The sequence below is a fragment of the Heterocephalus glaber genome, unplaced genomic scaffold (genome assembly GCF_053883595.1).
Source record: "Heterocephalus glaber isolate CG9 unplaced genomic scaffold, H.glaber_assembly_v1.0 deba00001479, whole genome shotgun sequence".
NCBI classification, from domain to species: domain Eukaryota; kingdom Metazoa; phylum Chordata; class Mammalia; order Rodentia; family Bathyergidae; genus Heterocephalus; species Heterocephalus glaber.
The window spans coordinates 2,635,409-2,649,011 of record NW_028258316.1 but is presented as its reverse complement, the minus strand read 5'-3'; the positions used below and the strand labels follow the sequence as shown (position 1 = coordinate 2,649,011).

Below are 13,603 nucleotides of genomic sequence, written 5' to 3'. Positions count from 1 at the left end.
CGCTCTAGATCAGCTCCTGGTCCAGGGTGCCTCCCAGACCACCCACCACTTCCTCCCCCTACTCTGAAGTGTGAGGCAGGGGCGCTTGAAAATGCAGGAGCCCAGGGGCGCTGAGCAGCAGGGAGCGTTCGCAGAGCCCAGGGTAGGCACTGCTGCCCCCACAGCTGTGTGCGCCAGGCTTCTTGGGTGAGGACTGGGCCTGAGACTGCCATGACCTCTGCACCCCCGTGTCCCCACAGCAGACCCTGTGAGGACTGAGAGGAGGAGAAGCCCACCCTGCGCTCCAGTGAGACCCGCCTCTGCCTGCTCAACAGGGCCACACGGTCAAGACCAAGCCCGAGAGCCAGGTGCACGGGACCCTGGCTCTCCCCTCGGTGGATCCAACTGTTCCAGGAGGGCACAGAGGGTAGCAGGATCCCACAGCAATCATGGGGTGCCACGGGGGTGGCCAGGGCAGCCCCATTGGAGAGACATGAAGGGCAGGGGGCGGCCCAGACTGGGTGCAGCTGGTACTGTGCTCAGTGCCTCCCAAGTCCCAGGGCCCACGTCCATCACTGACCCAGCAGAAAGCACGAGGGGTGGAGGGCAGAGAGCAGGTCTGTCCCCCGCCACACACCAGCTCCACCCAGCGGTGACACAGCAGAGCCCGGTCCCAGAGACCAGTGAGACCGATCGGGAGCACCTGTGAGCAGTGGATGGGACTGTACCTCCCTGTCCCCTGCCCCAGGGCACCAGAGATCCCTCCCACAACCTTCTGCCAGCTGCTTCTCTCCAGGGCGAGGGGCCGTGGAGACCGTGGGCCCTGCCACCGGCCACCCCAGCGCCACTCCAGGGTCTCCACGAAGCATGGCAGCTTCCCTCCCCACAGAGAAGCCCGCCCTGTCTCCATCTTCAAGCCCCTCCCGTGAGACCCTCACAGTCCTTCTCAGAGGGCTTCCGGCAGCCAGGACCCCAAGACCTGGGATGGTGGGCACCCCGGCAAGCCTCATCAGGGGCAAACAACCTTTCCAAGGTTAAACTAACAACCAGAGCGCTGTGCTTTCACAGGGAGGATTCTCATGACGCCCCATGTGACACAGGGCCAAGCTCAAACCCCAGCCCCGGGACTCCCGCAGGGACTCCTCACAGCACCTGCTATACACAGGGCCTGGTCTGGGAAGGGCCAGCTGCCCAGTGTGGGCACACGCACAGCAGCCTGGTCCCCAGGCCCTGCCTAGCACTGCACATCACTGTGCCTGCTGCACACATCCCAGGCCTGGCCAGGGGAGATGGAGACCCCAGCTGCCCGGAGCCTCACTCCTTCCCCACACTCCGAATCCCTACAGCTGTGCCCAGCCTCCTCCACACCAGCTCTTTGCCCTGGAGAAGCAAAGGCCAACCTGCCCTGCTTCGCTGCCCCTGCCCAAGGAGATTCGGATGCAAGAGTCTCATCACTCCCCACCCACACCCTCAGCCCACCTGACTCTGGCTTTTACTTTATTTGCATTTTAAAACAGGGTCTCACTAAGTTGCTAAGTTGGCCAGGCTCAAACTTATGAACCTCCTGCCTCAGCCTCCCAGAGTACTGTGATGACAGGTGGATACCACCACACCTGGCTGTTCTCTGGGTTCTTTCTCCAGCCCTCCCTCCTGCAGAGCCACATGTCCCCCAAACTTGCAGGCCAAGCAGCAGGATCTGGTGTTGCCTGGAGTGTGTGCATGTATGTGTATTGTGGTGTGTGCACATGTGTATGCGTGCATGCGTATGTCTAATATGGTGTGTGCCTGCATGTGCATTTGTATGTGCTGTGTAGGCACACATGTGTTTGCATGTGTGTGCATGTGTGACTGGTGTGTGCATGCATGTGTGTTCCTATGTGCACATGTATGTGTGGTGTGTGCATGCATTTATGTGTGCTGTGCAGACACACTGTGCATGCATGTGGTGTGTGCATGTGTGTCCATTCATGTGTATGTCTGGTCCAGTGCATGCGTTTGTGTGTGTCATGTACGCCCATGTGTAGTGTGTGGGTATGCACCCATGCGTGTGCATGCAGGTGTGTTCACATGTGCGTCTGTGTGTGCCTGTATATCTGGTGTGGTATGTGCGTGGGTTTGCATCTGTGGCTGCATATGTGTCTATTGTGTATGTCTGGCATGGTATGAGAGCACCGTGTTGTGTGCACATCTGCGTACATGTGTGTCACACATGGGCCTCTGCTGACCTCCAGAGAACATGAGGGGACACCAAGGCCTGGGACTCGGTCCCCTCCCTCCACAGCAGTCACAGGTCCTCGAGGTGCTTCCACAGACCCCACTTCCCAGCCCAAGGTCGCCCTCCATGCTCACACGGGCCTGTCTGGCCCTCGTGCGGAGGTGAGGTATTCCACACCCAGCCCTGCCAGCCCCCATCAGCCTGGGCAAGTGCCCTTTCCCACATGCCTGGCCCCACCCTGCCCTCCAGCGCCTCCCCGACACTCTTGTCCCTGTCTGGCAGAGCCCAGTAGCTGCCCAGGCCACATGGCACAGGAGTCTGCCCACGGGCCCATCCCACCCTGAGCCGCCTGCCCTGGATTCGCAGCGATGGTGTCAAGTGGCGCCTCCCTCCACCACCAGAAATGCATCAGTTCTGGTCACGTCAGGCCACCTGCACAGCCCCTGGTCAGCTCAGCCTGCTCCGCTCCCAGGTCAGCGCCAGGTCGAACCCTTGCCAATCACTCCCTTCAGCCTCAGTATCAACACACAGGCCCAGCGTCTGCACGGTGGGCCCCACGGCGGCCCGTGCTGCTCGGTCGCTGCCTGGAAAAGCAGGTGCCAGTGGTGGGGATGCCACGTCCCCTCTGACAGCCGCCCACTGTCTTCCCCTTTTATGTGCCTGCTTTCTGCTCCTGCCAAGTCAAAATCCCGAGAGGAGCCCCAAAAGCCTCCACCCAAGCCTACTGCTTGTGACGGCCACTCGACTGCACCACACAGACTGGCGGTGAGTGGTCCACCTTCCCCAGGTGACAGGGGGGCAGCCCAGGAGCCTCCGCCGCTCAGGACAAGCCAGAGAGTGTGTTGTCCTTGGCTCTGGCCGAGCCAGCAGCATTTGCTGAGCAAGTCAGTTCTGCCTCTGCCAATAATGAGATTTCATCCAGGTTGCGTCTCTGAGCGGAAGAGACTGCAGTTTGCATTGGAGGGTTTGGATCCCAGGGGCCGTGCGGACAGAGCACAGAGCTGACCCCATAGAGGAGCAGCCACGGGGAGGTCCTCAGATCACAGGGCTCCGGCACTTCCTCCTGAGCTGTTCAATTCTGCCCGCTCCCTTCCACTCCACTCCCACCAGGACCACGACCAACCTCACCCAACCCAAACAGGCTTGGTAGGCTCCCAGCTGAGCACTTTGCTTGTCTTGCAGATTTCATTTTCTAATTTTAGCCAGAAGACTTCACTCTCATACTCGGTGAGAAACAAAGAAAGTGAGAGAACAGGCCCTCAGCAAGCCTGCCGCTCATGGAGTCAGAGTAGGAGGCAGCCTGCGGTGCAGGCAGGGCCTGGCACCCGCCGCCCCCAGCACCTTTGGGGGCAACGCCCTCCCACCACCTTGCCAACTGCAGCCGGCCCGAGTCCTGCTGCCCACTGGGTCCCAGGCACCTGCATCTCCCAGCTGATCACAGGCAGAGGAAGGTAGGGCTGGGGACAGCACCGCCGTACGGCCAAACTGCGCCTCTCGCAGGCGGGATGACCTCGGGTGCTTTCCCAAACCGCATCAACCACACTTGGCCATCTGTGCGGTGAAAGGGAAACAGTGCTGCCCCAGAGGCTGCCCGGAGGGTGAGGCCCAGCTGGGGGCCTCAGGAAACAGGTGCCGGAGCCGACTGAACTTCCTGGCAACAGCAAAGCAGCCCTGCCGAGACACGCACTGGGACATGGGCACAGGGTGCTTCCTCCCTCGAAGAGCAGGCGTCACCCACTCCGGGAGCCCAGCGGGGTCTCATACAGGACCGGAGCAGAGTGGTTGGGTGCCACTGGGCCCTTCCTTCTCCAGGGACCACTTCCTCAATGTCCTCAGCGGGGAGCCCCTCCGGGCACAGGGGCCACGCTACACAAAGGGAGGCCCCCCAGGCTGCGGGCAGCAGCACCGCCCGGCGGGAGCACAAGAGGCCTGAGGGCTGGGCCCTTCCTCAGCTGCAGGGACTTAAGCCACAGCTTCGCTGGGGACCCCCGTGGCCTCGGCCGGCAGCATCTCCGCGACCTGTGCTGCCTCCCCTTTGGCTGTGACCATGGCCACCGCCATCATCGTCACGGTCAGCTCCACCATCAGCATCGTCATGGCCACCAGCGGCCGCAGGCACCCACCGCAACTGCAGTCGCTGCCGTCCTGGGCTGGGGTGGCACTCGGGGACATCCCGCACAAGCTGCCCCGGCCAGGCCCTGGCAGGAGGACACCTGGGCCCTGACACCCTCAATGAGTGAGCACGAGGCACAGACACAGTGGCAGCCAGGCTACGGCTGCCTCACACCCTGGCCAGAGCTGGCTCCACCGGCACAGCCCACTCGGCCACCTTCCCCCCGGGCCCCTCGTGGTTCCTGTCAATGAACATGCAGGGCACAAGGCCACAGGGAGGACTACGGACTCCAAGCCAAGGGACTCAGCTCCCACCCCAAGGGGGAGCTCCTCCAGCAGGCCCCCACCCGAGGGCCCAAGCGTTCGCTGGCAGCTCTGCGGCTCCCATCCCCGCCCCTCCTGATGCTGCAGTGCCCAGGATGCCCAGGACCTTGCCCTGCTCAAGCTGTGAGCCATGAGCTGCCCACTCCAGGCTGTGCCCTGCACCCAGCAAGGCCACCAGGGAGCCCTCAGGGAGCTGGCAAAGGGCAGGGTGGCTCCTGGGAGGATCAAGAGCTCAGAGTGTCCCAGCCTGGGAGGGCAGAGCGGGGACTCAGAGCCGGACTGACCCCACACCCAGGGTGTCCTCCACACGCCCCCCATGGGACCTGGACACTGCTCCTGCGCATGAGCAGAAGGACAGCTCCTCACCCCAGAGAGGAGCCCCAGCAGGCGCAGAAGCCTGGAGAGTGCGTCCTCAGCACAGCCCACTCCTGCCTGCAAGAGCAGAATTCCAGGAAAGATTGCATCAGTGGAAAAGCCAGGATCCTGGAAAGGGGCTCAGGGATCAGGGAAACACTGGGCCCCTCCGGGCAATGAAGCATGGTGGCCGGCAGAAAACCACTGGCTGCTTGGCCTCGAAGCCATTGCCCCCGGCACGCGGGGCTCTGGGGAGCTGAGTTCAGGAAAGCATATTTGGCTCCAGCCCAGAGCCTGCTGGCCGGCTGCACCCAGGCTGCATCCTCCTCTGCGGCTGCCCCAGAAGGAGGGTCCTTCGGCTGCCGGGACCTAAAGCTGCGCACCCAGGCCCTACCTTGCCCCACACCCACGTGAGCAGCCCACTGCCTCCTGTTCCTTCCAGCCCAGGCAGTGCCAGGCCAGGGCGAGCTCAGTGGGTCCTGAAACCACCATGCAGCTGAGGCTGGGAGCCCAGGGACACCAACAGCCTGCTCCGCCTCTTCCCAGAAGGCTCCAGGCTTCACAGACCCCGGTGCAGGGGGCTCTGTCGTCCTCAGGTCCTATGAAGGAAGGGCCACAGGAGCAGAGTGGCCGAGGCCCAGGGCAAGGCCAGGGCACCAAAGGGGCAGCTGTGGTCCAGCATCCTGTCTGGGTGCACGGTCCCATCCTGGCTGGGGAAGGGCATGCGGCCCTTCAGAGGTGACCCTGGGCGAGCTGCTCAGCCCTCCTGGTGACAGCTTCCTGAGCTGCAGGAAGCCAGGCATTGTCATGCGTGCCCATAATCCCAGCACTCTGAGAGGCTGAGGCAGGAGGGTTGCAAGTTCAAACTCTGCCTGGGCAACTTAGCGACTTAGTGAGACGCTATCTGAAATTTTTAAAAATAATAATAACAAAAATGGCTGGAGCTGAGCTGGAGCTCAGTGCAAAGGCCCTGGGAACAGGAAGGAAGGAAGGGAGGGGGGAAGGAGGGAGGAGGGAGGGAGAGTGCAAGAGACAGAAAGGGAAAGAGAACAAGAAAGGGAAAGGAGGAGGAGACAGAGAAGGGAAGGGGAGGGAAGTACCAAGACCCCTGCACCAGGCTGAGGGTGGCACAGGGCAGAGCTCACAGGCCACCGTGGGCGTGGTCTCGGCCGAGCCTGACCCCCTCTGCCAGCTGCGCCCACGGGGCACAGCCTGCTTCCCCTCCCCGACACCACAGCTCCCCCTGGCTGTCGCATCTGTGTTCCCAAGCACACACTGAGGCTGCTGACCCGGCCTGGGTGTGAAGACCTCTTTCTGCAACCCACTTCCTCACAGCAGAGCCGTGACTGCCAGCACCTCCTGTGCCTCGCCCTGGGACACACCCCGGAGGGGACTGGACATGCGCCTTCGGACAGTGCCTGGGCAGCCACGCTCTCCCCTGAGGACACGCCGACGGGGCAGGCCAGGCCAAGACCCGGGGAGCCTGGCCCCCACTAACACCCAGCCAGGGGGTGGGGCCCGGGAGTCAAGGAGGGCAGCCCAGCAGCCTGCGCCTCGCCGAGCACTTCGGAGACGTCGGGCACGGGCACATGAGCACAGATGACCCGAGGCTACTTCTTTCCTGGGGACTCCTCGGCTCAGACCCAGGCAGCGGCTGCAGGGCACCTCTTGTGGAGAACAAGGGCCACCCACTCTGACAACAGGGGCCAGGCCACTGCGGCTGGTCACGCCCCTCAAGGGTACAGATGGTTTATGCAGCCTCCACTGAGTACCCCACAACCCCCAGTGCCATGCCGTCATGCCCATTTCACAGATGAAGACCTGGGCTCAACACCTCTGGCCAGAAAGATGGACCACAAAGGCCAAGGCTGCAGGACCAAGGGCCTTGCCCTCTCTCTGCACTCGGTTTCCTCTCGGGGGCTCTGCAGAGGACTGGGCGGCCCACTTCCCTAGACAGCAGGGCGGCCCCATCAGAGCTGAACTCAGGCCCAAGTGGAGGGAAGAGGGTGAAGGAGCAGGACTGGCAGGGCCTGCCAAGGCCACACACCCAGGCCGAGGGCTCCTGGTTGCAGGGAGGGATTCATCTTGGCCCCAGGAGGCCCTGTCCCTAGCTCTCTCCCTCAAGGGCACTTCAGGCTGGACAAGGGGCCTCTGTGTGGCCAGGACCACTCCAGGAAAAGCTCTGCGGCCCCAGGGCTCTCCAGCAGTCAGCCATGTGCTCTATGAACAACACTGTGCACATGCCAGCCGCAGCTCGGCCTCCACCTGCACGCCCAGACCTTTCAGGCTCACCCCAAGCTCTGCAGAGCTGTGGGACAAACTGGCTTTTAACGAGTGGAAATCACCTTCCAGAGGAAGGACGTGGCTGCTGGAGAAAGTTTCCACAGTCTCACCCTCTCTGTCTTAAGCTCCTTCTAGAAAAGCCGAACAGTGAAAACCGCAGTGTCGTTACTTGAAATCTTTTGGAAGCAAAGAGTTAAATGACTTTCCCTTCAAAAGGCACAGAAATTCAGTTCCACTGGCAGGGAGACCAAGGGCAGCCGGCGGATGAGGCAGCTCTCCCACCTCATCATTGCAGTGTTAAGGAAAAAGGAAGGGAGAAGGGCCCCATGGGCCGCTCACAGCCCTGCTGGACTCCGCTGGTCTTCATTAAGGAAGACAGGTCCAATTTCCCGCCGTGAGCACAGCTAACAGCCAGGAAACCCTGGGGCTGGGAAAACATGGCTTTCGGACCATTAACAACTTGTGGTCAACAAAAATCCCTCGTTCCTGGCAGCCACACACTCAAATCCAATTCTTCTACAGGAGAGACACCCTCTCCAGAAACGCAGAATTCATGGGCATTTCGCTGTGAGCCTGGCTGGCGTAGGCTGCAGAGAAGAGCCAGCCAGATCAGCAACACCAGCCCCTCAACACAAAGTCTGTGTGTTTGTGAAAATAACACCGTGTTTTCATTCTTTACCAATATAGCAGGTAGAAGCCAGGGGTTGCTTGTGTGGGGCACTGGTGCACATATTTTCCATGGATTAATCCCTGCGTGGTGTCTCTCACACATAAAACATGGGTATGATTATTGTCCCCATTTTACAGATGGGGAAACTGAGTCACAGATAGGTTAGAGAACTCAGCCATGCTATGGCAGTTGGGAGATGGGGAAGCTGAGATTCACAGCCCATCCTGGCTGCTGACTTCCAGTGTTTCCAGAAAGCATCAGAGTCTTCTATATATGTGCTTCAGGAGAGGGCTCTTCTTGCTTAGTTATCGAGGAAGCAGTGTTAGTCTAAGGATCCTATTTTTTAAGATGTGACAAAGCTTTTTCCTGGGATTTTTACAATAAAAGGCACATTATAAGCACACAGAAAGCCCTACCTAGACAGATCAAAGGTTTAGCACAGCACAGACTATGGCTACTGCACAGTAAATTATTTCAGACCCAATGCCTTGGCCTATCCAAGTTAGGATCCTGGTCCACAGGAAAATGTATAGCAGTGGCAGCACCAGTGCCCCGGCTGCAATGCTAAGCAGCACCAAGTGCACAACCTCAGCTCTCGCAGTGCCATTGCCATTATCCACACTCCACCAAGGACAGTCCCAAAGCTCGTCAATGCCACCCGAGTTGCCTAGATCCTCCCAGCAGCCAAGAGGTAAAACCAGCCCTCAGTGCAGTCTGCAAGATCTGCCAGCCAGCTCTCAACTCCTGCTCCCCAGAACAGCCCAAGGCCACCACCCACACAGCTGAGGCCAGGCCTGGCCACACCTGGCCCACCCTACAGAACATCCAGACTGCCACATCCCAGGAACCTGACCCACAGAAGGCCAGCCACATCCAGTAGACCCAGCATCATGCCAGGGCTCCTGCCCACCTCCCCACAGGCCACCTGCTTCCCCTGAAGAAACAGCTGCTTGGGTTCTCCCAGCTGCCTGCACTAGACCGCTGGGCTCAGTCCTCACTGTCTACTGGCATTGATGCTGGATTCACATCTGGAAGTGCAACTGCCATTTCTCCATTGCTGTCCACAGGGAGGTGGCCTGCTGCACCTTGTGTTCAACCCCAGCTCTAAGACATGGTCACATTTACAATCTCATTCTACAGATGGAGTCACTGAGGCTGAATGTCAATCCAACACCCAACAGAGCTGAGCATACCACCCAGGCGGCCCATACTGCAGGCAGCATTCTGCTGATTTTCCCTTCCACAGTCACACTTCATGTTCACAATAGCTTCTACCATGAGGTAAATGCACTCTTCTCTCATGTCCACCATCGCAGGGCCTTGTCCTTGCCCTGTCCCCACTGGCAGACACTTTTGCTATCAACAGAGACGTGGGATCCACATGTGGCATGCTTAGTGGCCTGTTCCCAGCGTGGCACCAGGGTTAAGCCAACACCACATCCAGCTTGGAGTCAGGGGACCTCAGTCACCAGCAGACTGTGTGCCCAGGTGGCACGGGGACCACCCAGCCCCGCTGCTCACCTCAAATACTTCCTCGTCCAGGATCCGGGTGCCAAACACAATGATGCCATTGACATCTACAATGGGGTGGTCGCTGCGGTCAAGGAACTTCGTGGTCTTTTTTTTACAGTCGAGGATCAAGGTGACGTTCTTCTTGTGGACACTGAGAGCAATTCTGTGCCACCTGCAAAGAAACAGATAGCCTGGGGGCTTAGGAGAGCTTGCACTGCAGAAGCCCAACTTGGGGACCTCACTGCAGACCCCTCCAGCCCCAAGGAGGAGGGCTCTTTTCTGCAGTTCAAAGTCTGAAGCTCAGACACACATTCCAGCAACACTGCAGGCCACCCTGAGTGCTCCTCGGCCTCCCACGACCTCAGAATCCCTGTCTCTTCCAACAAGGACAGTTTTCAGATCCCTGTAAGCTCATTGGGATGCTCAAGTGAGCAGCCCAACACCAGCCAATGTCACAGCCGTCAGCAGCAGTGGGAGGGAGGCCGAGGTGCAGTATGACATTAGCATGAAGCTCCCAGTCTGGCATGTGGCACCTGAGCCCTGAAACAAGCTGCAGGCCACTGGATGTGGCAGAATCACCACACAAAAGTCTTAGGAAGGACACAAAATCACCGCCTTCCCAGGACCTCAGGCATGTTGGCCATGGAAGAGGCCACGGCATTAGGGCTCTCCTGACAGAGAACTCTGACGAGGCCTGCTTTTGTTTTCAATCATCCACTGGCACACTGGATGTGTCACCATCTGGAAAGGACACTGCAAGTCCCTTCTGGAACAACTACACACTTACAGCATCCCCTGTGACATGGAGGCAGCATTTGGTGCTTTGAGGCATTTTACAAAGGGAAAAAGAAGGCCCAGGGGGAATAGGAAATCTGAAGGATGAGCTAAGACTGGGTCCCAGGCCTCAGAACTCCTAGCCCAGTGCTCCCTTCCTCAGGTGCTACCGCTACACACCTTTCCGCCATACCCCTTCCACCAGCAGATCCAGCCAGGCTGCTGCCTGCCCCGCAGGAGAACAGGGTAACCCACATGCCACTTACTTGCCATCTGACAGGTTGATGCCCCTGAAGAGAGGGTACTGCTCGGGCCCAGGCTTCCCGGTGTGGTCCTCATAGAGGAAGACGGGCGAGCGGCCCAGCTCCAGGCCGATCTGCTGGATGCCCTGCTCATTGTAGATGGAGACCAAGAAGGCCTGGCTGCCTTTCTTGGCTTTCACAGTGGTCAGGATGGAGAAGTCCTCAGGAAACGCAGACGCTGGAACAGGAGACCGAGGTGAGAAGGCTGCAAACGAACCAACTGGAGGCCTTCGCTGCGTGTGGCACTGCACAGCCAGCTGCCACACATCTGCCCTCTGACCACCCTGGTCCTGCAGCCCTTCTCTGCCACCACATGACAAGCCTGTCCCTTCACGCCTCAGTTCAAGTGCAAGCCATTCCACAAAACCAGACTGGCCGTCTCCATTCCCACACCTGCATATAAATCTAGCTAGAACCTCATAGACCACGAGCTCCGCCAGGGCAGAGGTTGCTTCCGATGCATCTTGGTAGCTGCCGTTGTGTCTGAGGCTATGTGAGGCACTGTCTACTTCAACATCCATTGCAGAGGGGACCGGAGCGGAGGGCAGGAAAGGATAAGAGGGGGTACGGTGCAGGCCCCTCTAGGTGTGGCCTGGGGCCACAGCTAGAACTGCACTTTCTGAGATTTCCTGGTTATTATGCAAAACAGAAAAAGTCCAAAAAATCCAAAGGCTTCAATCCGACTTTAAAATATTAGGAAAAACAACTCTCCCATAGGTGGCCAGGAGGGAGTGTCCTTTATAACCCCAGCCAGAAACCATCCCATGGAAAGCCAGAGCCAGGCTGGCCCTGCGAGGGCCCCACATCCACCCCTCCACGCTGCCCTTGGCCCCAGGCATGCCAGGCACCTTGGCCTCCTCCTTGCTATTGATTGTGGGGTGAAGTTATCGGTTCCTTCATGGGGAGCCGTCTGCAGCTCTACCATGAGCCCAGGAGCTGGTAGAGCATGCAGTTAATTGATGTCCTGCCAAGTCAGCCAGAAATGCCCGGCCCAGGGCAGCGAGCCTCCCAGACCCAGCAGAGGCATGGGAGGTCAGCACATACTCACAGGCTGAAGGCGAGGGAGGAGCCTGCTCTTGGGGCCATCCCGACCCCCATAGCTACAAGTTGGGCTGATGGGCTTGGAGGAGACTCCGCTGCCAACCTCACCCATATAGAACTGGAACAAGGTCAACCAGATGTCCCCAAAGGCCACTGCCAACATTTGCTGCGGGATGGCAGAGTTGGGATGGATAGCACTTCCAGGGAAAGCTATCTGTGAGCGCCCTCTGCTGATGGAATTCAGTGCTACAGCTGCTGTGCTAGGAGACCAAAGGCCACAGCACCAACAGGGCTCTGACTCAGGGGTAGACAGGACACCTGCCTGCTGCAGTCTCCACTTCCGCTGAAGGACATGCAGAGGGATCCTATGCAGGGCTGCACTGTGCCCAGCAGTGAAACTGGCCTGGCCTCAAAGGCAGCAGGAGGAAGTGGGAGAATGCTACCCTCCCACTGTGAGGTCTCAGGTCCCTTGCTAGGGGGTCTCCCCGGAAGGTCAGCACTGTGACCAGCTGCCCTCCGGGGCCCATCACAAGGCTGGGGCAGCTCCTAGCAGCGGACGGTGGCCAGTGGAAGGAAGGTCCCAAGGAGGAAAGAGTCCCGCTGCCCTCACTTCCGGACAGGAAGTCACCTAGGAAGAGAGCAGAGGAGGCCACCCCTGCCCACAGCCACAGGCTTGACACTGGCCCCTCAGGATGTGGGGACAGGAAATCAGTCAGCTGGCACCACCAAGGGGCAGGGCGGCCTGCTGTGCATGTCAAGAGAGACCGCAGCTGGCCAGGCCAGCGGCAGGGGCCTGGTGGCTGCTGTCCCTGGGACTGTGCACGCACCAAGGAACTGAAATTGTGTTGCCTCGAGCGGCCCAGAGGGCCTGTCAACTACGATCTCACTGTCCTCCCAAAGGGTCGCCTGGCTCTGTCGCCACCCTAGCACAACAGTCACACCACCTGAAATAATGACCAGCGTGGAAAGAGGGTGTCCGCTGTCCCCACGATGACACACTGCCCGGGACCGTGAACCCCCACCCCTCCCAGCTCATTCAAACGCTGCTTCTCAATTTACAAAATTGCTACGGTAACAAATTTTCTCAGCTCAGATAAAACCTGAAAGGATAAATTATGTTTAACATAAATTTCTCTCCTGGCAAAATAACAGCGGATTTATGGTCACTCCAAGATGTCCGTGCTCGTCGTGACTCGAGCAAGGGTGCTGGCACTCTCCGGGCTGGCGGGCGGTCTGGGGCGAGAGGCCCTGCCTGACAGTCCGTACACCACTCCTCCCGCAGAAGTTGCCGCCGAGGGGTGGGCTCGGCCAGGGCCAATCCCGCCCTGGATCCTTTCCTCCTCTCTGGACCTGTGGCCCAATGGCACTGCACATACGAGGAATACAGTGGGGGCCCAATAAATGCCTCTGCCATGGAACTGGGTCATGCTGAGCTGCAGTGACCAAGCACATGGACCACTTGAGCTGATCTTGCGATCAGTAAGTAGCAATCAGTCCCCGACTGCCAGGCTCTAGAGAGACACAAAGAAGGAATGGACGTGGTCCCAGCCCTAGGAAATGACAGAAAGAGAATTGGATCTGAGGGTGTGGCCCACTTTGGAAGCTGCCCAGGACCTGGGGGTGGCATTTCAGCTGGCCTCTGGTGGCTCGGGTGACCCCGGACTGAGGGCCTTGCCGAAGGAATCCTGCCTGACTACAAGGGGCTTCCTTCAGCTCGAAGACAGCCACAGACATGCGTTCATGGGTGCCCCAGGCTGGCACAGGCCAGCCCAGCCCTCCCTGTGCGGCTCCCAGCAGACATTGTGCTCCTGAGACTGGACACTCCGGATCTGCCGAGGGGTGCCATAGAAATCCCTCCCAAAGAGTCCGGAAGTAGCCTCTGCCAGGAAAGGTCAGTCATCCACGTGGGCCAGCAGCCTCACGCAGGCTGCTCGAGGAGGCCCTGAGAGCTATTTCAACTCGGAGTGTCCAATCCGGCCCCCCATCTAACGACATAAGTAAAACACCAATAAAAAATTTTTTTCTACCATACTGTCC

General features: G+C 59.3%; 1 protein-coding gene across 2 annotated transcripts in view; it reads right to left on the bottom strand.

Annotated features, from left to right (window-relative positions):
- Positions 1-13,603, bottom strand: part of Col5a1 (collagen type V alpha 1 chain) — a 120,229-nt gene that overhangs the window by 78,081 nt on the left and 28,545 nt on the right. For both annotated transcript variants that reach the window (XM_004849000.4, XM_021261779.2), the window contains exons 3-4: positions 10,490-10,703; positions 9,459-9,621 (exon numbers count right to left, since the gene is read on the bottom strand). In XM_004849000.4, coding sequence (XP_004849057.2) covers positions 9,459-9,621; positions 10,490-10,703 — 377 coding nt within the window. The remainder of the gene's footprint in view (positions 1-9,458; positions 9,622-10,489; positions 10,704-13,603) is intronic.